We start from the raw sequence: 24,444 nt of genomic DNA, 5'->3' as shown, positions 1-24,444 counted from the left end.
CTACCACGTGGCCTCTCCTCCAGACTCAGCAGCCCTGGTGCCAAGGCTGCTGCTTTCCTGCTCCTCTACCTTCCCAGCAGAAGAGCTGAGCGCACGGAGGGCAGGGAGTGCAGGGCAAACCCCATAAACTCCCTGCAGGTTCCCCCACCTACCTGCTCCCAGCCGAGAGTCCATGAGACACCCGCCCTAAGCCTAAGGCGAGGTCTAGCTGGCTCTGCCCCCCACTGTGATCCTGGGCTGGGCGCTCAACCTGCCCATCTCCCCCTTCTCTAAAGAGGCTCTCAGTGCCACCTGCAGAGAGAGGATGTGGGGGTCTGAGAAAGGGGTCTGTGAGCTGCAGGGGGCTGTGTTATTATTAAGCTCCAAGTACCCTAGTGGAGTGGGGAGGGGGGAGGGAGGGCTCAGGAAGCTCTCTTTAACTCACAGGAGCCCAGCCCCTGGCCCACACTCAGAACCCAGGCTGGGGCGAGACTGGGGGAGTGGGTGGGAGCAGGAGAGAGAGCAGCCCCAGGATGGCAGACGGAGGTGGGTGTCAGGTTCATGGCTGTTGATGCGGGGGTAGTGGTGAACCTTGGGTCTGCCCTGGGCAGCAAAGCTTTGGCCCGGTTGCCTCCCCTCCTGAGCCTTAGTTTCCCCCCAGGTAAACTTCAGCTCTGGGTCTGGACCTCCGTGAGTCCCTCCTTCAGGGGGTGGGATGGTCTGCCCAGGACCCAGGGCCTGGCCAGTCACACAGTCAGCGCCACAAGAGTACAGGCGGAGGGAGCGTGTTCCTGCAGCCGTGGCCCTGTCACTGGATCTGAGGGTGCCAACACTGCAGCTCAGCCACTGAGAAGCATGGATCAAACACTCCACCACTGCGACTTCCCTGGCGGTCCAGTGGTTAAGACTCCGCGCTTCCACTGCAGGGGGCTCGGGTTGGATCCCTGGTCAGGGAACTAAGATGCGCAGCGTGGCCAAAAAAACCCACTCCACCATTTAAGCGGGACTGCAGACACTTTCTCCGGGTACCCCCCCTCCCCCTCCCCCCTTCAGGGGAGGGCACCCAAGGAAGCAGGGAGGCAGGGCACCACCGGGAATGGGCCCTGCAGGAACATAAGCCTACGTCAGAACCAGCCCCGTTGTCCTGGCGATGGCTCCTGTCCCAGGCACCTCAGGCACCCACGGGGGCAATTAGCAAGTGTGGGAGGGGTTTCCACGGTGGCAGTCCCCAGGGGGTGCGGCTGGGGCTTAGGCAGGGGGCAAGGGCTGGCGGGCCCTTTCTCCTTTGTCCAGGCACACTAGGCCTTTGTTCTCAGCTGGCTCTCTCTGAGGACAGGACCAGGACCATGGGTCGCGGGCGGACTTGGCTTAGAGTGCCCACACCCCTGGGGGGGATCCTGAACCAGCAGGGAGAGGGAGCAGAAGAGGGGATAGAGTCCCACTTCTGGGCCCAGCATCCACTTGGGGAGCCCTCTTCCCCCAGGTACAGAGGCCTTACCTGACCCCAAGAGGCTGGGCACTGCAGCTTACCATTGGCTCCTGTTGCTGGTAAACACCTTCCAGCAGCCAATGGGCAGCCTCAGTGTGCCCTGAGGAGCCAGGGCTGGACTAGGAGGGGCGGGGCTGTGAGGGGAGTGAGGGCCGGAGGGGAAGGAGCAGCTGGTCCAGGGTTGAGGCTGGAAGGCATTCCATCTGACTGCATACGGGCTTCTGCTCAGACTTTATTCCAGGCCTCCCCAGGAGCCTTGGGGTCCCCTAAGCCCAGCCCGTGCCCCTAACCTCACCCTCCTTCAGCGCCAGCTTGATGCTTACAGGGGCCCAGGCACCAGGGCAGCTCCATGGGCGGATGATGGGCCTGGGTCCCCAAAACCTCACTCTCTGACCTTCCTTCATCCTCAAGCCTCACACAGTCCACGGGAAAGCTAAGGCATCCATCCCGGCTGTAAAGTGTGGTGCCTACTTTGAGGCTGGCATCCACCGTTCAGGCAGTTGGGGTTGGGGGACCCTGAGTCTCTGGTACCCTCAGAAGTGGGACCTTCAGAATCGGGTGTCCAGAGAGGAGGTGGAGCCTCGATGGGACCTGGCGGGGCTCTCGATACGGGGGGCCCTGGACCGAGTCAGCAGCCCATGGAAAGTCTTGCCTCGGGTCTGGGGCTTGCGCCGTGGAGGCCTGGGCTCCTCCGGGGGCTGCACCACGATGCGGGGCACCTCGGGCCTGGTGGCTCCCCGGGTTCCTGCCAGCTGCTGGGCCTCAAAGATGGCTTGGGCCCCAGGCAGGCGGGCCTGCGGCCTCGGGGGTGGCCCAGATGCCGACGCGGGCAGCTGGGCCAGCTGGGTCTTGATCTCCCGCTGCAAGTCCTGTTCGGACAGGGCCACGCTGTGCACCTATGGGGAGCAGTTGATACTGAATCTGCCTGGCCTGGGGGAGGGCAGGAAGCGATGAGATCCCTGCGAGGCGGGCAGGACACAGCCGCAGGAAGTGGCTGAGGGCTGAGGGGCTGACAGACAAAGAGACTAAAGGAGCCACAGAAAGCCACTTGGGGCCTGGGGTTTCCACATTCTCTGCTGCTCAGAGGACAAGAACTGAGCCCCGGTTCTTACTCTGACTTCCCCCTCTGGGACTCAGTTTCCGCAACTGTGCAGGGGGGCTGGGCCATTGCAGAGGGCGGGCAAGGGGCACCCACCTGGGGCATGAAGGCCTCCTCCTGCAGCTGGGTGGGTGGGATGGCTCGAAGGGCGCCGAGCGTCTCCAGGAGCCCCGGGCAGGCCAGGCGCTGCTCAGTGGTGCCCAGTGCCAGGCGTACCAGTGTCAGCCCCACACGGAACAGCACCTTCACACCTGCAGGCCGGGGGCTCACTCAGTTGGGGGGCCAGCCCTGGGCTTCCTCAGTCTACACCTGAACCTGCCCTCAGCCAGACTCCTTCCACCCTCCTGCAGCTCTGCTGCCGGGAGCCAATGACTGAGAGCAGGGTGGCAATCTGAGAGCACTGGCCAGCATGTCTCAGCGGCCACGGACACTTCTGGGCAGAGCAGCCTGCCAGGAGCCAGGGGCTACTGAACGCCTCACGCCAAGCCTTCTCATTCTGGGCCTCAGTTCCTCGTCCCTCCAAGGAAGGGCTGGGTGGTGACGTGAAGGCCTTTCCAGCTCAGACCTGTGACCTTCTGGTTCTAGAAAGATTCTAGCCAGAACTCCTCACCTCTAAGCCAAGAGCATAGGACACACATGCACATAAACACGCACACACGCACATGGGTGTGACCTTGGGCCTGTTCCTGGAGCCTCAGAATTCCTTCCTGGTAGCCTCGGGTCTGCTGAGAACAGCAGTCAGGGGACCAGTGAGGTCTGGTGACAACTGTGACTTGTAAAGGGACAGCAGCGACTACTAACGGCGTCACCGTTATGAAAGTGAGCCTGAGGCAGAGAGCAAGGGTAGCTCAGCCACCCTAACGGGGGACCCTGCCCTGCCCCGCCCTCGAGGTCTGAGTCTGCAGGGGAGGACATGTAGATGGCGACTTGGACACCCGTGGCCAGAGCTCTAAGCCAGCCTGAAGCCAACTGGGCATACAGCAGGTGCTCAATAGAGGTACTGATTGATTTCTACCATTTTTTTGGTCCAACCGCCCCGCTCTTGGCCTGGCACCTCTCCCACGTCTGCACCCCCAAGTCAGTCGTCTGTAACCTGGCCTCTCCGCCTCCACACTGGCCGTGCAAGTTTGCCTCTTCCACAAAGCAGCCGCGAGCACCTTTAAACGGCACTCTCCTCCTGCCGCCCCCCTACACTTTGGCACATCCTTTGTTTTATTTTCTTCACAGAACTTATGACAATCTATAAATATCTTGTTAATTTGGTACCGTCACCTCTCATCCCCACCTCCACCAGAATGTAGGTCTCACTCACTCAGGTGGCCCTGGCTTCCACCAGAATGTAGGTCTCACTCATTCAAGTGGCCCTGGCTTCCAGGGCAGCGCTGGCCTCCGAGAGCGCTCACCAAGGGCCCGTGGGGCTCCATCGGCCATGCCCCCACTGTGCCCAGTCCCTGAGCTGTCTCACTGCTGTGATCTCTGCAGCTCCTGCCCTATCTACCTTGCGGAAGCGCCCCCCGACTCCAGCCCTCCCCCAAGGAGATGGTGCCCTCCCTGTGGTGGTCTCACTGCTGGGGGTGAGGGCTATCATTCATTGCATTGGTGATCCGTGGCCAAGGGCTGGGCCGTTTCCCCAGAGCCACAGGGCGCTGTCACCCTCAGCACACCCCAGCACCCAGACCCCAGGCCAGGACTGGCAGTGGCGGTGGGGCAGAGCAGAGCTGGCACCCTCATCCCCTCTGCACACCAGGCACCCGAGGCTCCCGGCCCCAGTTCCCACGCCTGCCCCTGCCCACCTGGCCAGCCACCCACTCACCCTCGCTAAGGAAAGCGTCCCAGACACGCAGCACCGTGGGGAAGGGCAAGGAGCGGGCGAAGAGGCACAGGAACCACTCGGGCAGGTAGAGCAGGGGCCCGACGCCCACCTGCTGCAGGTGCTTGTGCACACGCGGGAGCAGCCGCCGCAGCAGGGCCGTGAACACCTCGGCGTCCAGCTGTACAGCCTCCTGTGGCCACGTCCATCAGCACCTCCACGCCCGGTCCCCAGGTCCCCACCCAGTCCCCAGGCCCCTCCCCACCCCCCCGCCCAGCCCCTCCCCCTGTGCCCTCTGGCCCCATCCCAGCCTCTCACCATATGGGGCCCGTAGTAGCCAGGGAGGTAAAGCTCGCAGATCTGTACCAGGCACCAGAAGGCCTCCTGGGGGCGGGCACAGGCCTTGAGTGCCCACCGCAGAGGGCACCACGGAGGGGACCGCAGGGCGGGGGAAAGGGGCGCAGGGGAGGGTTCAGACACCATCTGGGGTGACTCTGGAGCCAGGAGCCTGGACTCAGTGCTGGGGCTGGTGGGGAGGGGCAGGTCTTACCAAAAAGCTTCCCGTTGCCCAGATAGAAGCCTACCAAGGGGTGTAGGGAGTTGGAAGTCACAGGGCTCAGGGGGTTGAATTTGAGGGTCACAGGGTAGGGGCTCACTGGTCAAGGCTAGGGAGGGTCCCAAAGTTCAAGTCTTGGGTTCTTGGGGTCACTGGGGTCAGGGATCATGGTCACAGGGTTCAGAATCAGAAGTCATGAGGTCAAGGTAATAACATCCAGACTCCTAGATCATTAGGGCAAAGGTCAGGGCTCAGGGTTCCATGTTCCTGCAGTCAAGGTCGTTGGGTTTGAAGGTTGCTGAGGTTGGTGGTCATGAGGCCCTGGGTCACTCACTAGGACAGGTTTGGGTAGGAGTCAAGGATCCCAGGTCCCTGAGGCCAGAGTTCCTGGGGATGGAGGGGTCATGGGTCCAGGGCACAGGATTACTAGGTCCCTAGGTCACCAGCGTTGGGGGTCATGGATCACTGGGGTTAGGGGGTCAGGGTCTTGGGTCCCCGTAGCAGGGTTGAGGGCACTCACCTCTGGGGGCAGATACATGAGCAGCACGGCAGCCACAGGGCCTTGGGCCTGGCAGTAGCCCTGTTCCGGCCGATACAGGGTGTAGGCCTTGAGTACCTGGAGGAGCCCCTGCTGCCTGTGCCAGAAGACCCCATTAGGGGCCGGTCCTCCGGGCATCCCTTCCCCACCCTCTGGCGGCCCTTGCCCAGGCCTCAGCCCCCCGAGGGCCTTGATGGGTCCTCTGAGATGCAAAGATATAAAGCCGGGGCGGGGCGGCACTAGGCCAAAGCACCTGGGGGTTGTGGGGCTGGGGGTCCCTGGGCATCACTGGCCTCATACCCGTGACCCTGGGGTGACACAAACATCTCATGGAGAGGGAACTGGCGGTGCAGGTCCCTGCCGATGGTCTCCATCCACTGTGGGTCCCCAGGGGCCTCAGCCAGTTCCTGTGTGTGGACAAAAAGGTGGATGTGAAGGCCCAGAGTGGTGAAGGGCCAGGGGAGGGGAGGTGGGATCCCTGCCAGTTCCCTCACCTGATAAGTGCCACGGCTGTTCTTCTGACACACATGGGCCCCGCACAACAGGGGCCAGCACCGGGCCCGCAGGGCCGAGGGGATGCCTTTCCGGCACTGCATCTTTACCTGTGGGTGAGGCCAAGGGACCCCGTTAGGCCAGCCACGCCAGCTTCCCCTGCTCCTGTCGTCAGGCCCCAAGCACAACCTGTCATCAGGCAAGAGCCACTTTGGGTAGCAGGGAGAAAAGGCAGGAGGTACTGGGACATGGGAGGGGTGAATTTTGCCAGGGCATGGGCCGAGGCAAAGGGGGCTGAGCCACGGAGGCCTGGGTGGGACCACTCTCCCCCTCACCTTCTTGTACCGCCGAGACATGGTTTTCTCCCAGTGTGAGGTCATCTCCACCCACTTCATCTCCCGCTGGCGGATAAGGTCTGCAGGAGGGTGACCTGGCCTGGGGACACATGGCACAGGCATCCAGGCGCTGGGCAGCTGTTACCCAGAGCCCGCGTCCGCCACCCTTCATGCTACCTGGGTGAGCCTAACTCCTGGCCCTGGAGATCTCTGGGAGTCTCTGGGGTGGGGTGGTGACCTGTCACCCAGGAGTTGCCAGTGGTTGTCATGGGGACAGGAAAGGATGTGGCTCTGATGTGGGTGGAAGCAGGAGAGACTGAAGGGGGTGTGTAGGTGTGTGTTGAGGGAGGGGCTTGTTGATTGTCCCCCAGGATAGGGACACAGACAAGTCATCGGGGAAGCTGGGTAGACAGAGTCCTGGACTAGAAGCCAGGAGTTGTGAGTTTGAGTCTGATTCTGTCTCTGATCTGCTGTGTGACCTTCCTATCTGTCTCTGGACTTGTCTTCCTGTCTGTGCATTGGGAATGGAGAGGATTGGTGGGGGAAGAAGTGTGGGTTCTGTGATCTGGATCTGGGATTCCTGGGCCAGATTAAAAGGGGCAGAATGTTTGGCCCCAGAGGTGGGTGGAAACCCTCAGAGACTGGGAGTAAAAGAGACATACAGGGACCACCCCCCACAGCCCTGCTAACCTTAGAATTTCATCTGGAACCCGAGAAGGGATGATACTGGCTGAGTCCCCAGACCCTCCCAGGACCCTCGAGGTTGGACCTCACTCTAGAATTCAGCCCTCAGCTCCCACCCTTATTCCCAGCACCCCACCGCCCCACCCCATCCCTTCCCTACTTACCCTGGCTCTGCTGAGCTGCCTCCAATGAAGCCATAGCGGTCAGCCTGGCGATATGGGCCGGGCCCACTCAGCTCTGAGTCAGACCCCAAAGAGCTGGAGTCATCCTGCAGCTCACCAGGCTGCACGAGGTCCTCCCCCAGGGCCTGGGCCATAGTGCTGCAGACCCCTGATGCCACAGGCTGCAGGATGTGGGGAAAGCCAATGTGAGAGGCAGCTCCTAGCCAGCCTGGGGCCTGGGCTCCTATCCAGCCAGGCCCCAGCCCCAGGACCTGACTGCGTGGTCAGAAGGAGCAGATTTCAGGGTATCTCTCCAAGCCCCTTCTGTCCCCTCTTCTCTTGTGGGGTGGGGGTGGAGCATGGGCCCAGAAGTGGCAGAAAGGCCAGGCCCCTATCCCCTGCAGCCCAGCTTACCTCCTTGCTGCACCTCACCTCCTCCTCTCACTTCCTCCTCAGCCACAGCTTCGGCAACCAGCCGGGGGGCCCCTCCTAAGTGCGTGGGGGGGGGTAGTTACCCCTTCCTGTCCCGGGCTCTTCCGGCCTGCCCCAGTGGCCCTGGGCCATGGGCTCCTCCCACCATCCCGGTGGGCTGGGTGGGTGCAGGCTTGGGTTCCTGCGCTGGGTGTGATGCGGCCAGGGCCTGCCAGAGGTAGAGAGGGCAGGCTGCCTCCAGATTTGAGGTCACCGGCACGTAAAACACTCGATTCAGGGTCCAAGGAGTATCATGGTGTATTTAGTGTTTGCTCTTTACAAAGTAATACTTTCAACATGCACACAATGTAGCATTACTATGCTACTCAAAAGGCAAGGATGAGACATTACAAAAAATAATAATTTAGCATGCACCACAGGCAGTGTGGACCAAAATGAGCTCGGAGTTCAGCAACAGGTGTCTGGATCTACCTAGCCAGTCGCCCGAGGGCCCCAGACTCAGGAGGTAGAGGTCCTCTGTGGATTTGAGGCTCTTACTATCTCTGAGCCTCAGTTTCCTTTCCTGCACTTCAAGGGCTTAATCTGAACTGTTTGGGGAGACCCAATGAGTAACCAATGAGGTCACACCACCTTCCCGACCAGGACAGAAGTGGGAAGGACTGCTCAGCCCTTGAAAGAGAAAAACAACTTCCACAGTACTTCCGACCGCACCTCCTCCTTACAGCGGAGGGTAACTCCTCAAGGGCGGAGCTAGGCTTGACCTCACCCCATGAAGCCCCGCCCACCGAGCAGGCTCCGCCCCAGACACACGAGTCAGTCCAAGTCCCGCCCCCTGGCCGAGGCCCCGCCTCCCGGGCTGCCGCGACCCCTGCGCCCGGCGTCCGGCGGAGGCGCTAGAGCGCTGGGGCAGCGGGCGGGGCGGGGAGGGGCGGGGCGGGGAGGGGCGGGGCGGGCGGCCTAGGAGGCGGGGCGGCGAGCCGGGGCGGGCGGAAGGAGCGCGAGGCCGGAAGGAGGCAGCGGGAGGGCGGGAGGCAGGAGCGGGCCCGGAGCTGCTGGGGCCAGAGCGGCGGCGCCGCCATGTCCGACAGCGAGAAGCTCAACCTGGACTCTATCATCGGGCGCCTGCTGGAAGGTTGGCCGGGGCAGGGGAGGTGGGCGCCGGCCGCGCCCTGGTCCCCTGCCCGGCCCGGAAGTGGCGCGCGGGTGGACTTGCCCCTCCCAGGGCCAGCTTAGACTGGGCGGGGACGGGCCGCGAGGTCCCGTGGCCGCAGGTGCCCCCCCTTCCCAGTCGCGGCGCGCCTGGGAGGTCTGGGGTTGCTCCCCTTGCCAGAGCAGGGCGGGGGGCGCACGGGTTGGCCAGGGCTCTTGGGGTGACAGAGAAATCCGAGAAGCCTAGCCCCCCCCAAGCAAGGGGTCCCGTGTTCTGAGGTTTTGGCAGGCCTCCGCGCACAGCAGTCCCCTCTCGAGTGTCTTGAGGGTAGCTGGGGGTCTCGTCCCTTGAGGCTTGAGGCGGGGGTCCCAGGAGGCTCAGCAGCAGCAGCTGCCCCTGGGCGAGGCGGGGCCCGGGAGGCCCAGGCGCCCCCCCAGAAGTGCCTATGGGGCCACCCATGTCACCCACCCTCTTCTTGCCTGAGGGTCCTGATGCCTCATTCCACTCCCAGTGCAGGGCTCGCGGCCTGGAAAGAATGTACAGCTGACAGAGAACGAGATCCGTGGTCTGTGCCTCAAATCCCGGGAGATTTTCCTGAGCCAGCCCATTCTTCTGGAGCTGGAGGCACCCCTCAAGATCTGCGGTGAGCCCCCTGCCCAGGCCCCTTTGCTTCCTGAAAGTGGGTACCCCCCCACCAGCCAAAGTCCCTGGATCTCTCCTCCCTTGAGCCCAACCCTGGCCCTGGGTTCAAGTTTAGACTGCACCTAGTGCTGACCTGGTTCTCTGGGTCACAGGCGACATCCATGGCCAGTACTACGACCTTCTGCGGCTGTTCGAGTACGGCGGCTTCCCTCCAGAGAGCAACTACCTGTTTCTGGGGGACTACGTGGACAGGGGCAAGCAGTCTTTGGAGACCATCTGCTTGCTGCTGGCCTATAAGATCAAGTACCCCGAGAACTTCTTCCTGCTCCGTGGGAACCACGAGTGTGCCAGCATCAACCGCATCTACGGCTTCTACGATGAGTGTGAGTGGGATGAGCATCTGGGGCTGAGCGGGTCCTGAAGGGCTCTCCCGGCCATTCAGTGCGACCCTCGTGTTGACCTGGTGGCTGGGGTAGCAGTGTCTGACGAACACCTGCTAGACTGAGCTCCGTGAAGGCAGGGCCGGGCCAGTTCACGTCTCTCCTCCCTGCCCTCCTGGCATGGGTCCTGGTGCTCAGGAGGGACGTGGTGAATGGCTGCTGACTGAAGGGCTGCCAGCATTCTAATGCAGGGCCTTGCCTGCCGGCACTCCCCTCCAGTGCATCCGTTACTTAAGCACTTAGGATGCCTGTCTGGACTGGGCTCTGTTGGCCAGAAGCTGAGAGAGACCAAACCCGGTCTTGGCCTGGCTCTGCTCATGTGCAGGGGCATGGGTGCCAACCCTGAGGTTGTTCCAGAACTGGAACTCTGGGGTTCCTGTGGACTCGGCTGCTTTAGAATTCCTCCTGCGAGGCAGTGGGGTGAGGGTTGGCGGGGCGGGGTGGGGGTTCCCTTCTTGCCTTCCATTCTCTTCTCCCAGCTGTGTCTGAACAACACACAATGTGCCCTGGAAGGCCCAGAGACCCACACTGAGGGTGGGGCAGACAGGCCTTCTCGTGAGCCCTCTCCTTCCTCTGGGCAGGCAAGAGACGCTACAACATCAAACTATGGAAAACCTTCACCGATTGCTTCAACTGCCTGCCTATTGCTGCCATTGTGGATGAAAAGATCTTCTGCTGTCACGGGGGTGAGGGCGGCTCTGGGCCGCATGGCAAGGGAATGCTTGGGCAGGACGAGCCTGGCCACATCCCTGGGGCATTTGGCACAGAAGTGTTAGCTGGAGGACACGTTCTCAGCCACCTGGAACACCTCTCCCTGGAGTCCCGGTTTGGATGTCACTTCTTCCACAAAGTCCCCCCGCACCCCAGCGTTAGGCTGCACTCACTGTCATGTCGTGGCCTCGGCTTCTTGCGTGGAGTTTGCTTGTCTTTCTCCAGGGAGCGCTGTGCTCCTTGAAGGGACAGGGACTTGAAGAGGCAGAAGGCGATGAGCTCTGCCTGTCTAGGCTCCCAGGAATCCAGGAGAGGGCGGAGGGTTGGGGGAACAGAGGCTGATTGGCAAAGGCTTCCTGGAGGAGGGAGGGCCCTTGTTTTGAGGCTTGAGGAAGTGACCTGACCCCGGTGCCCCCCAGGCCTGTCCCCGGACCTACAGTCCATGGAGCAGATCCGGCGTATCATGCGGCCCACAGACGTGCCAGACCAGGGCCTGCTGTGTGACCTGCTGTGGTCTGACCCTGACAAGGACGTGCAGGGCTGGGGCGAGAATGACCGTGGCGTCTCCTTTACCTTCGGAGCTGAGGTCGTGGCCAAGTTCCTGCACAAGCACGACCTGGATCTCATCTGCCGGGCACACCAGGTGGGCTGGCAGCTCTGGTCTGGGTGGCAGCGGGGGACGGGCAGCAACACCTGCTGGACTAACTGCCCCCACCCCCGTCCAGGTGGTAGAAGATGGCTATGAGTTCTTTGCCAAGCGGCAGCTGGTGACACTCTTCTCAGCTCCTAACTACTGTGGCGAGTTTGACAACGCAGGCGCCATGATGAGCGTGGACGAGACGCTCATGTGCTCCTTCCAGGTGGGGTTGGAGATGGGGACGGAAGGGGCGGGGGGCCCATGGCTCAGCCCCATGAGCCTGACCAGCTTGCCTCTTTTAGATCCTCAAGCCCGCCGACAAGAACAAGGGGAAATATGGGCAGTTCAGCGGCCTGAACCCTGGAGGCCGGCCCATCACCCCACCCCGCAACTCCGCCAAAGCCAAGAAATAGCCTCCGTGTGCCCGCCCTCTGCCCCAGATGGTGGATTGTACAGAAATCACGTGCTGTGAGGGTTCGTGCTGGCCCCCTAGGGCCGCCTGTCACAGGCAACACGGAGCCTTGGTGTATTTTTCTTTTTTTTATGAATCAATAGCAGCGTCCAAACCCCCAGGGCTCCTTCCACCTGCACCTGCAGTGGCTGCAGGCAGGATCCTGGGGCTGAGGCTGCAGCTCAGGGCAGAGCAGGGCCAGATTGTGGGTCTCCAGCCTTGCTTGGCCTCAGGGCTGGCAGCCGGATCCTGGGGCGACCCATCTGGTCTCTCGAATAAAGGTCAAAGCTGGATTCTCGCCATGGCGTCTGTCTCCCTTGTCCCAAATGCCGTGCCTGGCGACCCTTCCGCCTAGGGCCACTTGGGAGGCTTGCTGGGCATGGGGCCCCAGCCAGGGAAACACCAGCCACATGCTCAGGTCACAGGGGCCCTTGGAATTTCCAAGCCAGGGCCAGAGAGTTTTGGAAAAGCAAGCAAAACTGTGTGTACCGGCTACAGGGGATCCCCAACGTGTGCCCAGGATTTGAGGGAGGGACAGGTCCTGATTGGCAGAGAAGGTGAATCAGTAGGGGCCAGCAGCCCCACCGTGGTTTTTCCTTAGGGAGGTGGGCTTAGAGAAGGCAGGCCCCTGACCCTGGCCACACAGTGGGATTAAGAGGTGAGGGACCTCCCAGCAGGTGGCAGCGCAGCACCAACACTGGGAACAGACATGATGGACTGGGGGCTGAAGGGAGACGACAGGACCCAGGCCAGTCACACATAGCCGAGCAGGGCCTGGGGGAGGCGGCAGGACCAGCCAGCTGAGCTCCAGCACAGCCCACCTCTACCACCCACCCTGGAGGAGAGCTGGCCCCGCCCCTGGTTGGCGCTGGGAGATGGGAGGCTGGGGCTTCCTCTGGTCCAGTCCTCCAAGGACTTCCCGGCTCAGCCTTCCCCCTCACTGTCTTCAGCCAGCACGGGGCTGGGGCCCTGGGGAGAGTGTGCAGGGGCCAGGATGGAGCCAAAGAACAGCGAGCGGAACTGGCGAGAAAACAGAGGAAGCCGAGTGAGCTCTGGAGGCTGCTCCCTCCGCCTCCCATCCCTGCCTCCGTCTCCAGCCAGCCCCTACCTTCTTGGGTGGGGGAGTCCCAGGCACGGTGCTGGGCTCGGTGTCATCTTCCTCCTCTGAGTGGGAGCCAGGGCTACAGGGGGGCTGGAGGCCAGGTGAAAGGGAGGTGGAGGGCAGTGTCCGTGAGCCCTCGCTGCCCACGGTGGTTTCCATGGCGATCATGTACGAGTCAATGTCGTCAAGGGCAAAGTCGTCCAGGTGGGGTGTGCTGTAAGCAGAGACGGTGTTAGCAAGGACAGGGAGAGAAGAGGGGGAACAGAGGCAGGGCCCCACCTTGGAGGGCTCAGCGGGGGGCTGCAAAAGCCCTGTGACCGTTGGTGACCTCTTGGTTTTATTACTTCCTGATTTGGTGGGAGGGGAGAGGATGCCTGGGGTTAAGTAGCTGCTTCCTGGAGGGGGTGGACCTGGAATCCTTTCATCAGAGTTGAGGTAGAGGCCTGAGGGAGGCATCTTGGGGGCCAGTTTAGCTCAGCTGGGGGAGGGGAGCAGCAAGTCCTGTAAGCTGGGCCACGTGGGGCCCAAGCCCGCACCTTCCCAGGGGACAGGAACTGGAGAGCACTGGGGCCCAGGGACATGCTGGGCGGAGGGCCAGGCCAAACTTCCTCTGCTTAAACTACACTGGGCCCAACCTCCCCAACCCACCTGCCCTTTCAGCCGCCGGCTTCCCCAGTCCCAGGCAGCCCCCGGCTTCCCGGCAGCCCTTTCCCTCCTCTGGCCTGGGAGGAGGCTTGGAGGGGAGGCCTCAGCCAGAGAAGGAAGCCAGCCCGACCCTGGGGACACTTCCCTGGGTGGGGGGAGTCTCTGAGTACAGCTGCCCGGTAAGGTTGAGCCTGCAGGGCTGGACGCTGTGAGCACTGCAGGGGCTGGGGCCCAACAGGAAGTGGGGGGAGGGGGAGGCGCAGACGCTGGAAGCAGCAGGCTCCCCAGGGTGCACAGAGGTGGGGAGGGGGAGGAGTGGGTGGGCAGCGCTCTTACCTGTGAGCCTGAAGCTGAGGCGCTGGCCGCTGGAGCTCCGGGCCACGTAGGTCCTGGGGGTGCGGGTCCGGCTCTGAGAGCGTGGCCAGGACAAAGTGGCCGTCTAGCAGAGAGTCCTTGATGGCAAAGATGGCTGGCCTGGGCAGGTGACGGGTCCAGGCAAGGTCAAGGCCCTTTGGCTCCTGGCATCCCAGAGCCCTCCCCTCCCTGTCCTGAGGCTGGGAATTACCTGCCCGGGCCATCGAAGTAGATGCTGAGAGACAAGTTCGCTGAGTCAGCGAAGCTCAGGAGCCCCTGGGGAGGGAGAGGCAGAGCAGTGAGGCCCCGGGCGGGGCAGGGAGGAGCGGGTAGCCGGGCGGTGAGCGCGTGGGGGGCAACCTCACCCGGAATTCCTTGAGGCAGAAAGTGATGGCCACCCCTTCTTGGGCCTGCAGCTGCTGGAAATCCTCCCCCCCGATGCTCATCTCGGTCACCATGGCTTTGACAGTGCTGTCTGTGGGGACAGCAACAGGAGGAAACCTGGGCCCTGCCCCATCCCAGCCCATCTCTGCCCCCTGCCCCAGGCCATGTCTGGCTCCCTCACCTGCCTCCTCCTGGTAGCTACGCAGGATGACCCTGTGGCCACGGCCAATCCCCAGCGTCACTTCGGCCAGCGCAGGGGGGAAGGGCAGAACAGCCTCCCCCAGGACCCTGTGAGGAGGGCACAGCATCACCCCAAGACTCAGCCCCACCCAGTGGCTTCGCTCTCAGGACCTGAGGCTGGACGGTGACACACACCAATGTCCAAACGGAACCAGGCCAGGCCTAGCATGCCCCCAGGGAGGACAGGAGCGGGACATGGTCCCTGCCCCGTCCAAGGCTCCCAGGCTGTCGTGGGAGGAGAAGTCCACTTGCAAGAGACGGGGCAGACAAGAGCAGAGCCCGCAGAAGACAGCAGGAAGCACGGGCTGTTTGCGCTGAACCAAACCGGGCAGGCGGCACCTGGCCACCTACGGGTGGGAGACCATCCCCACACTGTCTGCATAAATGCGGCCTTCAGAGAGAGCCCTCAGATCCTTGTCTAGTAAAGACACACGCCGATAAACAGTTACAGGTGAAATAACATCTGGAATTTGCCTCAAAACACTTGGGACAGGAACTGGCGTCTGCTTTTAGATGAATTTAAAATTGTCCATAAGAAAAAGAGAAACGGGGGCTTCCCTGGTGGCGCAGTGGTTAAGAATCCGCCTGCCAACGCGGGGGACATGGGTTCAAGCCCTGGTCTGGAAAGATCCCACATGCCGCAGAGCAACTAAGCCCATGAGCCACAACTACTGAGCCTGTGCTCTAGAGGCCACGAGCCACAACTACTGAAGCCCGTGCGCCTACAGCCCATGCTCCGCAACAAGAGAAGCCGCCGCAATGAGAAGCCCACACACTGCAACGAAGAGTAGCCTCCACTCACTGCAACTAGAGAGCCCGCGCGCAGCAGCGAAGACCCAACGCAGCCAAAAATAAATAAATAAATAAAATAAATTTAAAAAAAGAGAAACAATTGCTTTTTTTTTAAAGGTTTTTTTTTTTTGTATTATGTGTAACAGAGACAAAACTATTTAAGTCAATAAACTTTTAAGGAATTTCATATGTTCTGATTCTTTCCACTGCCAATCACCTCAGTTCCTCCAAACTCATAATCTTCAAGATAAAATAGCCCTTTCAGAAATAAGCTGTCATGTGAGTCAGCCCCCAGTTCTCTTAGTTGGGCTTCTTTGATCTCCAATGGAATATGGACACACGTCAGAATTCCCCACCTGTAATCTCTGGGATCCAATTTCCTCAAGCAATTTACTTTAGGACCATGTTTAGGGTCAAGAGGTGGATCTGCCTGGTCCTGAATTTGACACCCTCTAAAAATGTACTAGGTTCAAATCATATTCACTCCTAAGCCATCACACCCTAGAACAGTGCAGATCGCTGGGATAGGCCAATACCTAAGATAAAAGAAGTCTGACTGTTTTTCCAACGATGTAGGTTTACGGAAAAAGCCCCATCAGGATAGATCTCAACACAACTGCTCTTTTCAAAGAAGAAAGAGAAAGAAAAATCCTCAAAATACAGACCACAGATTGATTCCCTCTTTCTCTACCCAAAGGGATCCTGGGCAGTGCTGTTTCAACAGAACTCAGAAAAACAGAAAGTCAGGACCCAAAGGGACCTTGAAGTTACCATGTCCTGCGGCTACAAAAAGAAAAGAAACACAAGACCTTGGGTTACTTGGATGCAAGTGGCACCCAGCGTGTGGGCGAGTGGGAGGGGAGCCACTCCTCTCTGCTCTGGTCTTCACCAGGGACCTTTGCATCTGCTGGAGTCTCCTGGGCCCTGCACAGCCCCTCTGATTCCCCAAAACAGCTCCATCTCTACAGCTGCTTATTCAGGCAGCCCTCCTGGACCATGACTTCCCCGCCTAGCCTCCTTCCTTGGCCTCCTGCTGGGACCCCTCAAGGCTAGAGCCCAGCCAGGTAGGAAGAGAGGCTGCCCTTGAATGGGGATCATCCCAGAAGGATGACGAAGCCAGAGAAGGGTCATGAGTCCCTGAGCCACAAAAATTAAGGGACCTTCAAAGGTGTTCAGGCCAGAGAAGACTCGAGGGCAGGCCAGAGACCTGTTCTCTGACAGAGGAGTCAGAATGGGTCTGAGTGGTCAGAAAACCAAGTCAGACCTTTGAAGTAGAGAATACAGACTCCAGAAGACAGTGAGGAACATGGAACAAGGGAGCACCCAGCCCCTCCTCACTCCAGCCTCTGCCCTTAAAGAGCCAGGCAAGGACCTGAAAGCAAACCAGGTTGGATGAACTCCTTGAGGTCTACAGAAACCCTGTAGGGCAAATGGAGGCGGTGCCTTCTTAAACTGACCGTTGAGGCCCAAAGAAGGAAGAGAGAAACCTAGGCCTCAGCTTGCAACCAGGGAGCGTGCTCACCTTGCTGGGGCACGGAGCACGTGGGGGCACACGGCTGGGTCGAAGACAGCCTGCAGGGACTCGCAGTCCTGGAAGGACAGGTTGTGAGTCTTCCTCACCCCTGGATGGGCAGACAGGGTCTCAGTGGGCCTCGCCAACCTCCACCCCACGCCGCAAGGACGACCTGGCCAGCCAGCTGCTCACTCACCGTATTTGCAGTACAGCTGAACTACCAGGCGGCTGCTCCTGCCATTCAGGGAGATGCAGCATTTCTCCACGGTCTTCTCCAGCATCGCCAGCGAGCGGAAGACTGAGAGGAACGACTAGGCGATGGAAACACATCAGCCCAGGCCTGCGCCCCCACCAGCCAGCTCTCACGTCCCCTTAGGCTCTGGCCCACCACAGGCTCAGCACTGTCACACCGGGAAAGGACTTCCCCCACACACAGACATTTACACCCTTCCAGGCCTTCGTTCATGCTGTTCCCCTTGTCTGGAATGCCTTGAAAGACCTGCTTACCTTTCAAGGACCAAACTGAATGTCACCACTCTCTGCAGGTCCCTGGCAGAATCAATTAGCCTCTCCATATCTCCCATTACCCCCTGTGGATGTCCGTACTATGCCCCTGCGCTGCATTTTGCACTGGATTGCTCCTGCATACATTTCTCTCCCCAGCTGGCACCTACTGTGTGCCTCAGAGCAAACGCACTGTGGTAGAGGTTCCTGGGGGAGTGCACTGCCACTGCTGAGGGAGGGGCCTCACCTTCATCAGGATCTTACAGCGCAGCGGGTCCTGACCAGGGGTGGCCGCCTGGTACTGCTGGAAGAAGAGCGGGGCAAAGAGGAAGCAGGCATAGGCCGAGCGGGAGGAGTTCACGGTCCGGAGGGAGAGCTGGGCCAGGAAAAGCAGGGAGAGGGATGCAGTCACCAGCAATGTCAGGCCCAACCCTCTGGCCGGCTTTTGCTCACACACTTGCCCTAATGTCCTCCACTTCCACCATCGTCTGCTGAATCCCTCCCTCTCCTTCCAGTCAGCGGGTATCTTCTCCATGAAGCCTTCCCGGAGGGCCCCTCAGCACCGCTCCTGCAGCAAGGGCCCTACACAGCCTTCAGCGCCGACCCCACCCGCCCCCAGGCACTTCAGGGAGGGCAAATGCTCTCAATTCACACACTGGTCTGGGAAGATGACAGGGCTCAAGGTGACGTCCCAGCAACAGGGGAGGAAACTAACTCAGCAGACAAATCTGCCCACCGGCATCCTATCTGATGGGGGCGAGACTCGAGCCCAGGTTAGGGCTCCCTGTGGGAATCTCACACCCCCCCCAATACCGTGGCTCCTCACCCCGTCTTCCAGGGGCTCCAGGTAGAGTTCGTCCCCGATACGGGACAGAGAGTGGACGGCCTTGCCGAGCACTGCGGGGAGGAGAGGAGAAACACTGGTTTGCTGGCGCCTTGGGCCGTCCCACGTGCCCCCAGCCGCCGTCTGGCCCCAACTCACCCTTCACGTTGCTCCCCGTGACCAGACACTTCATGCTGCTCCCCGCGGCCGGGCTGTGACAGGCGGCAGGCCCCGGCCTGGACCCCAGATCGCTGATCCCCTCCGGGTCTCCCCTGCCGCCGCGGATGCCCTGGGTTCTCTTCCCGCGCACCGCCCCCGGAAGCCCCGCCCCCGCCTCCTCATTGGGCCACACGCCTGCACCTCCGTCACGTGAGAAAAACGCTCGCCGGCTACGCCGTCACGTGACAGAGTCCGTGCCCCGGGGGGGGGCGGTCACGTGATTCGGGAGCGCCGGGCGCCTTTCTGGCTTGTCTCTTCGCGGGGTCCAGGGCCTCCCTCGGCCCTTCAGCGCCCCGGGTGAGCCGGGCCTGTCAGCGGGGCCCACCGCGGCTGCGCGCCCGAACGCAGTGCGCTCAAAGGGTGTGGGGGAGCGAATCCGGAGATGTGCGGGCGAGCCCGCCTGGGTCACTAATTTAGAACGGATTTTCTGGGCGTCTGTCGGGGGTACGGGGTCGAAGGCAGACCGTCGCACCCAATCCGAGCCGGGAACACGCACAGAAGCAGCAACCACCGGCTCTAAAAAGAAATTAAAGCACGTTGCAGCAGGATCCCGGGGTGGGAAGTGGCTGTTCGCTCTGGCTTCGAGGATCCTGCGTTGATCCCGAAGAAGAGAAGATTCTCCGGACAGAAAGGGGTAGAAGGGTGTGGCTGGCAGGGGAAGGCGAGAGTAAAGACTCAGCGGTGCATGGGGCTTTGCCCCCGTTGGGAGGGAAGTGAGTCTGTGAGAGGAGGGGTGAGCGCTGCCAAATGATGAGGGTCACTAACGGGAAGCGCTGGAAACGTTTTCTGAGGGTAGACGCATGCGTATGTGGCCCTTTGAAAAACGACCAAGGGACTGTGCCAAAGGAGGGGCTTCATCGGCGGGCAGGTCTTCCCCTAGTCCTGGGCCTCAGTCCTCCGCTGCGTGAACTGGAAGGGAAGTCCTGGAGGGGCTCCCTGACCTCTAGTTCCCTGCAGCACCCAGTGTGCTTTGAAGGGCCCTGGGCACCACTGCGTTCCTTTAGTGCCCATCTGGACTTGCCCCTCTGGTACTGTCCCCAGTGAGGAGGCCGTGTTTGTCTGTGGGCCCCTTGCCCTCCTGCTCCTGGCCTGCAGTTCTGGACCCCACTTTGTTTCTTCCTCTCCTTGCCCTCAGCTCTGCTCCCTCAGGAGCACTGGGGGAGGTTATTCTTGCCTTTTAGGGGGGTCCGTGTAAATGGTACCACCTCTACCCAGACATTTAGGTCAGTAAACCTGGAGTCATCCTTGACCCCATGCTGTCCCACACCCTACATACTACAAGCCTCCAGCAAGCCCTGACTGCTCTGCCTCTCACACAGATGGCAACTTCGTCCTCCTCTCCCATGTCCACGGCCATCGTCCTGGCTCAGGCCACCATCATCTCTCACCCGAATGACTGTGGGAGCTCCCTGGGTGGTTCCCTGTCTCCTCCAGTCCTCTCTCCAAGCAGCATCAATGTGACCTTCCTAAAATGTCAATTGTGTCATGCCTCTCCCTGGTGTAAACCCTGCAGTGGTTCCCAATTACTATACTTGCCGTCAAATCTAAACCCCTTGGGGATTCCCTGGCAGTCCGGTGGTTAAGACACCACGCTTTTCACTGCTGAGGGCATGGGTTCAATCCCTGGTGGGGGAACTAAGATCCAGCAAGCCGTGAGTCCTGGCCGCCCCCCAAAAAATTCTAAACCCCTTACCCCAAACCTGCAGGAAGGAGCTGGCCCCACCCATCTCTCCACCTGTCTGTGGCCTTCCTGTGCAGCAGAACTGGCCCCATCAGTTCCCTGAACCAACCACATCCTTTTCCACCTTGGGATCTCTGCAAAGCTGTTCCCACCACTTGGAATGCTCTTTCCCCTTCTCCCATGCTGGCGCCTTCTCCTCCTAGGGCTCAGCTTCAGTTGCCCATCCTCAGATAGGCCTTCTCTGCTTCCCCCTCCACCCCCACCCACCCGCATTGTCTAGCCAAGCCCTTGCTCTGGGTTATCCACAGCACTTATCCCAGCTCAACATTATTTCATAGTGTCTACTTCTTTAATGCCCCTAGTATGTCAGCCCCATGAGGGCAGGGACCTAGTCTGTTTTGTTTGTTACTGTATCCCTCTGCCTCCCACAGGGCCTGGCCCTCAGCAGGTGATCAGTAAGTATGCGTTCAGTGAATAGGTGTGTGACCCAAGTGTAGCTGAGTTGCCTCTGGTTCCCTCGTAGCACGTAGCACGGTGCTGTGATGAAAGGAACAAAACTTCCAACCTCTGCCCACAGTCCCACAGTCCAACACTTCCGTGGACGATAGCTTTCTCCCCACATTATGTGCAAACCCTCCCACCCAAGGAACCTAGCATTCGTTATTCTCTTCCTTACTTTCCTCCTTCTCTCTGGATCTCGCCCTCTCTCTTTTTATTCCAGTGAAAATCAGCAGAGCCTTCACGGCTTCTCCACCTCTTCCCCACAGCCATTGCCGGAGCAGCCCAGCTGGAACAGAAGATAGATGCCAAAACTCCTTGGAAGGCAGGGAGGGGAAGGTGTGACTAATCGCACACCCGTGCCTCTGCCCCTGACACCTATGGGACCAGTAGGGTCCTGTGGCCTCAAGGTCTTTGGAGCAAGGCCCCGGGGGGAGGGAGAGGGAGACATAAATGCTTTAGGACTTTCTTTTCTTTTTTAAAAAAATATTTATTTATTTGGTTGTGCTGGGTCTTAGTTGCAGCAGGCGGACTCCTTAGTTGAGGCATGTGAACTCTTAGTTGCGGCGTGCATGTGGGATCTAGTTCCCTGACCAGGGATCGAACCCGGGCCCCCTGCATTGGGAGCGCACGGAGAGTCTAATCCACTGCACCACCAGGGAATTCCCAGCGCTTTAGGACTTTTGATGAGTCTTTCTTACGCTGCACACACACACCTGCTAAAAGCTGGGAATCACCTGACCCTTCTGAAGGGTTCAGACATGAGAAAAGAGCCTAGAGCTGGGACTCGGGAGTTCTGGGTCTCTGGTCTGTGCTTCAGCGCTGACTTGCTGTGTGACTTTGGGCGAGTCCCTCCTGTCTCTGCGGCTGTACTTTGTGGTTGGTGGCACGAGATACTCATTGAGGTCCCTTCCCACCTTGATGTACTGTGATCCTGAGGGGGCCCTTCGGCTTCCCTGAGCCCATCACCTAGCCACAGCTCTGGAGAGGAGCTGGAATTGGCAGGCCTGCTTCCCCCAGGCTGTGGGGCTGGAAGGGAGCTCTCCAATTGGAGGCCAAGCAGCCTCTCCAGGCTTGCAGTTGGCATAGCCAAAAAGGCCTTTCAGGTCCAGAAGGGAGAACACACAACGGGGAACAAGGACCTTGTGACTCCAGCCCTGCTACAGACAGCCTCAAGCAAGTTGAGGCCCTTCTCTGAGCCTGTTTCCTCCTTGATAAAATGAGGGGGTTGGATGAGATGCTCTCTCAAGATCCTTTCAAATCCCACATTCTTACAGTCTTCACCATACCCCACAGTAGAGGTGGTCTCCTGCAAGTACACAAGTATGTGATTGTGTGGGAGTGTGTGTGTGTGAATGTCAGAGGTGGATATGGAACGGATGAAGGTGGTTACCATTTCAAACTTTTAAACTAATTTTCTGTCTGGAAATTTCTTCCGTTCAACCACCGCTTCTCACTCAACTGGTTACGTTTGAAATCGCAGAATCCTCAGAGCTCAGTATTTCGTTCATTTAACACGTGTTAGACACGCTTTCCTAAGTGTAGGAAAGAAAGCACACGATGAAAATCCCTGCCCTCGTGGGCTTCCACTCGACTGGAGAGAGACAAACCAGAGGGCCTGACTGTGCCAAAGCCTCTGGCAGAGTCTGCTGGGCTGCGCACACGGGAGACGGGATTTGCCTGGTGACTCTGGGGTTGCCGAGTGGGCAAGGGAGCTCTGAGCTGCTGGGGGCACTGAGCTGGTGGGGCTCTACTTGCCCACCTATCATGCCTTTGTGGCACACCAGGTGCCTCGAGCCCCCAGAGGCAAGCCCTGCCTGGGCCTTTCTTGTTCACTGGCATTTCTCCCAGCAACCAGAACAAGCCTGGCACATAGCAGTGGTTTAATAAACATAGGGCAGATGCCCCAAGAGTATAGGGTTCAGAGAGGTTACAAGACTTGAAGCCAGGGACTTCCCTGGTGGCGCAGTGGTTAAGAATCCACCTGCCAATGCAGGGGACACGGGTTCGAGCCCTGGTCCGGGAAGAGCCCACATGCCGCGGAGCAGCTAAGACCGTGCACCACAACTACGGAGCCTGCGCTCTAGAGCCCGTGCTCCGTAACAAGAGAAGCCACCCCAAGGAGAAGCCCGCACACCACAACCAAGAGTAGCCCCCGCTTGCTGCAACTAGAGAAAGCCTACGTGCAGCAACAAAGACCCGACACAGCCAAAAAATAAATAAATAAAGCCCTTAGTTCACACGGTCAGTGTTGCTGTTACTGTGATTGCTGTGTCCTAGCACCTCCATCTCTGGCGTGACCCCCTCATGGTATTCTGGGGTCAGGACCAGGGACAAAATACATCATCAGCACGGACGAAGCCAGGATGAATCCATACTAGGAACTGAGAGGGAAATCCCCCCACAGAAACATTACAGAGGAAAGTTCTGGAGGCCACGAACTGGAAAATACTCAGAGAATTGGGGTTGGGGTAAAAGTCAGCCCCAAGGAGAGGCGTGGGTGTAGGCGGGGCTGCGTGCCGCCCCTTGATTCTACGCCCCTTGATTCTGGGCCCTCGGTGTGCCCTCTGCCCCACCAGCTGCTGGAGGCTGGCATGAGGTAATGGCTGTGCCCACACTGCCAGGCTCCAGGCACAGGTCAGAGACCAGGTCCCTTCAGACTGCAGGGCTGAAGGTGGAGGGAGATGGGATGGAATTTTTAAACCCGCTGATGGGAAGGGGAAGCTCAGGCTTGTTCACCAAAACCTGGCATGCTGGAGTTACAGGGCCCCCTTGGAGCACAAGTGAGGTAAGTTTAGGACAAATCAAAGGCAGCGTGCTTCACCCAGCAGGGGAGGACTCCGATGGAACTCATTACCCCAAGATGTGGTCTCGGCTGGAAGTATAAATAGCTTCACAAAAGGTTTAGATAAATCTGTGGATGACAGCTCCATTCATGGGTTAGAAGGGAAGGAAGCTGTTTGTGGCCTGTGGGCCCGTGGGGAAAGCATCAGGGAGGCGACCTGGCCTCCCTGAGACCACCCCTCGGGGTCCCTGTTGGAGGCCGGCTTTGGGCCGAGGGGACCCGGGCGGCAGTGTCGGTGTTCCTACAGCCTGGAGCCCAGCCTGAGTCCCCAGGCCCTTTCCTCAGTGCCCCCATCCCTCGCCATCCGCTGTTTCGGGAGCCATGGGACCACCCGCTCTGGGGAAAGCGCCCTGTCCTGGCTGTCCCCTAAGGGACCAGCAGAGGGAGACAGACACCGTGTCCAGTCCCAGCTTCCAGCACAGAGACCAGGTTGGTCTGCCCTGGGGAGGGCAAGCAGGCACCCGAGGGTCCCAGCTCGGTGTCCAACACGGGGCTAGGCGCCCAAGGAGGGAGGGGCCCAGAAGACATCCTCCCTGGCCAAGGGGGGCTTCCTACGGTGCCGGGGGGGTGCGGGGAGGAGGAGAGACTTCAGAGAACTGGGGGCAGGGCGGGGATGAGGCCACTAAGAGCAGGGCGGCTCTGGAGCCATCTTCCCTCTGTCCCTGCAGACCCCCAGCCCCTGGTGGGCAGGGTGCGGTCTCCGTAGGACCACGCTGTTCCGCGGGCACATACAGGAGGTGCTTCAGAAAGCCTTGAGGGGGGCGACTGAGCCCCACAGGCCCGAGTGCCAGCTCCTCCCGGCCCAGGAACCGGTTCCAGGCCAGGTGTGGTTCCCCAACTTTGGCTGCTCGGCTTCTCCCCAGCCACCCTCAAAGTCTCCCTTGACATCCCCCTGACCTCTGACCTCTCCCTTCTCGGCACTACAGCCGTTCTCACACCTGTCCGAGCTCTTGAGTCCCTGTTTCATTTAACAATGAAATTTTCATTTTGCAGCCGTCAGCGGCTGAAACTGACACGTGCTCAGGGTGCTCTGCTGAGGATCACGAGGTGGACCTCCCTGTGTCCATCCTTCCCGCTCCGGCCGGCCCTCCTCCAAGACACTGACCCCCTGTGAGGAGGCTGTCTGGGATGCCGGAAGCAGATGCTCAGGATCATTTGTCGTTGGAGGAAAGCTGAGCAGCGGCCCAACTCCAGAACTCTCTAGAGTTCTGTGTCTGTGCCCAGTGTGGGGAGTCAGC

General features: G+C 60.1%; 3 protein-coding genes across 6 annotated transcripts; 1 reads left to right on the top strand and 2 right to left on the bottom strand.

Annotated features, from left to right (window-relative positions):
• Nucleotides 1-1,604: 1,604 nt before the first annotated feature.
• TBC1D10C (TBC1 domain family member 10C) lies at nt 1,605-7,688 on the bottom strand. Of its 2 annotated transcripts, none has more exons than XM_036859235.1 (10): nt 7,558-7,688; nt 7,147-7,325; nt 6,299-6,398; nt 5,966-6,073; nt 5,772-5,878; nt 5,454-5,568; nt 4,696-4,761; nt 4,381-4,570; nt 2,664-2,818; nt 1,605-2,364 (listed from the first exon to the last, which is right to left on the bottom strand). In XM_036859235.1, exons 2-10 carry the CDS (start codon nt 7,296-7,298, stop codon nt 2,017-2,019), a joined length of 1,341 nt encoding a protein of 446 aa, XP_036715130.1. In that variant the 5' UTR covers nt 7,299-7,325; nt 7,558-7,688; the 3' UTR covers nt 1,605-2,016. The 2 variants fall into 2 exon arrangements, with proteins under 2 accessions (XP_036715130.1, XP_036715132.1); XM_036859237.1 differs by having other exon boundaries at nt 7,576-7,622.
• Nucleotides 7,689-8,548: 860 nt separating this feature from the next.
• Nucleotides 8,549-11,904, top strand: PPP1CA (protein phosphatase 1 catalytic subunit alpha). The gene is made up of 7 exons (XM_036859241.1): nt 8,549-8,707; nt 9,237-9,368; nt 9,520-9,750; nt 10,389-10,493; nt 10,938-11,161; nt 11,244-11,378; nt 11,458-11,904. Exons 1-7 carry the CDS (start codon nt 8,653-8,655, stop codon nt 11,566-11,568), a joined length of 993 nt encoding a protein of 330 aa, XP_036715136.1. The 5' UTR covers nt 8,549-8,652; the 3' UTR covers nt 11,569-11,904.
• On the bottom strand, nt 11,691-18,297 carry RAD9A (RAD9 checkpoint clamp component A). 3 transcript variants are annotated; one of them, XM_036859239.1, is made up of 11 exons: nt 18,123-18,297; nt 17,967-18,037; nt 17,388-17,516; nt 16,833-16,947; nt 16,646-16,745; nt 14,273-14,379; nt 14,073-14,182; nt 13,919-13,983; nt 13,690-13,827; nt 12,715-12,922; nt 11,691-12,626 (listed from the first exon to the last, which is right to left on the bottom strand). In XM_036859239.1, exons 1-11 carry the CDS (start codon nt 18,154-18,156, stop codon nt 12,531-12,533), a joined length of 1,173 nt encoding a protein of 390 aa, XP_036715134.1. In that variant the 5' UTR covers nt 18,157-18,297; the 3' UTR covers nt 11,691-12,530. The 3 variants fall into 3 exon arrangements, with proteins under 3 accessions (XP_036715134.1, XP_036715133.1, XP_036715135.1); XM_036859238.1 differs by having other exon boundaries at nt 14,073-14,379; XM_036859240.1 differs by lacking the exons at nt 17,967-18,037; nt 18,123-18,297 and having other exon boundaries at nt 14,073-14,379; nt 16,833-16,934; nt 17,388-17,517.
• Between the last annotated feature and the right edge of the window lie 6,147 nt (nt 18,298-24,444).

Source organism: Balaenoptera musculus, chromosome 8 (assembly GCF_009873245.2).
Source record: "Balaenoptera musculus isolate JJ_BM4_2016_0621 chromosome 8, mBalMus1.pri.v3, whole genome shotgun sequence".
NCBI classification, from domain to species: domain Eukaryota; kingdom Metazoa; phylum Chordata; class Mammalia; order Artiodactyla; family Balaenopteridae; genus Balaenoptera; species Balaenoptera musculus.
The sequence above is the reverse complement of the archived record's forward strand: the minus strand, read 5'-3'. Positions and strand labels throughout refer to the sequence as shown.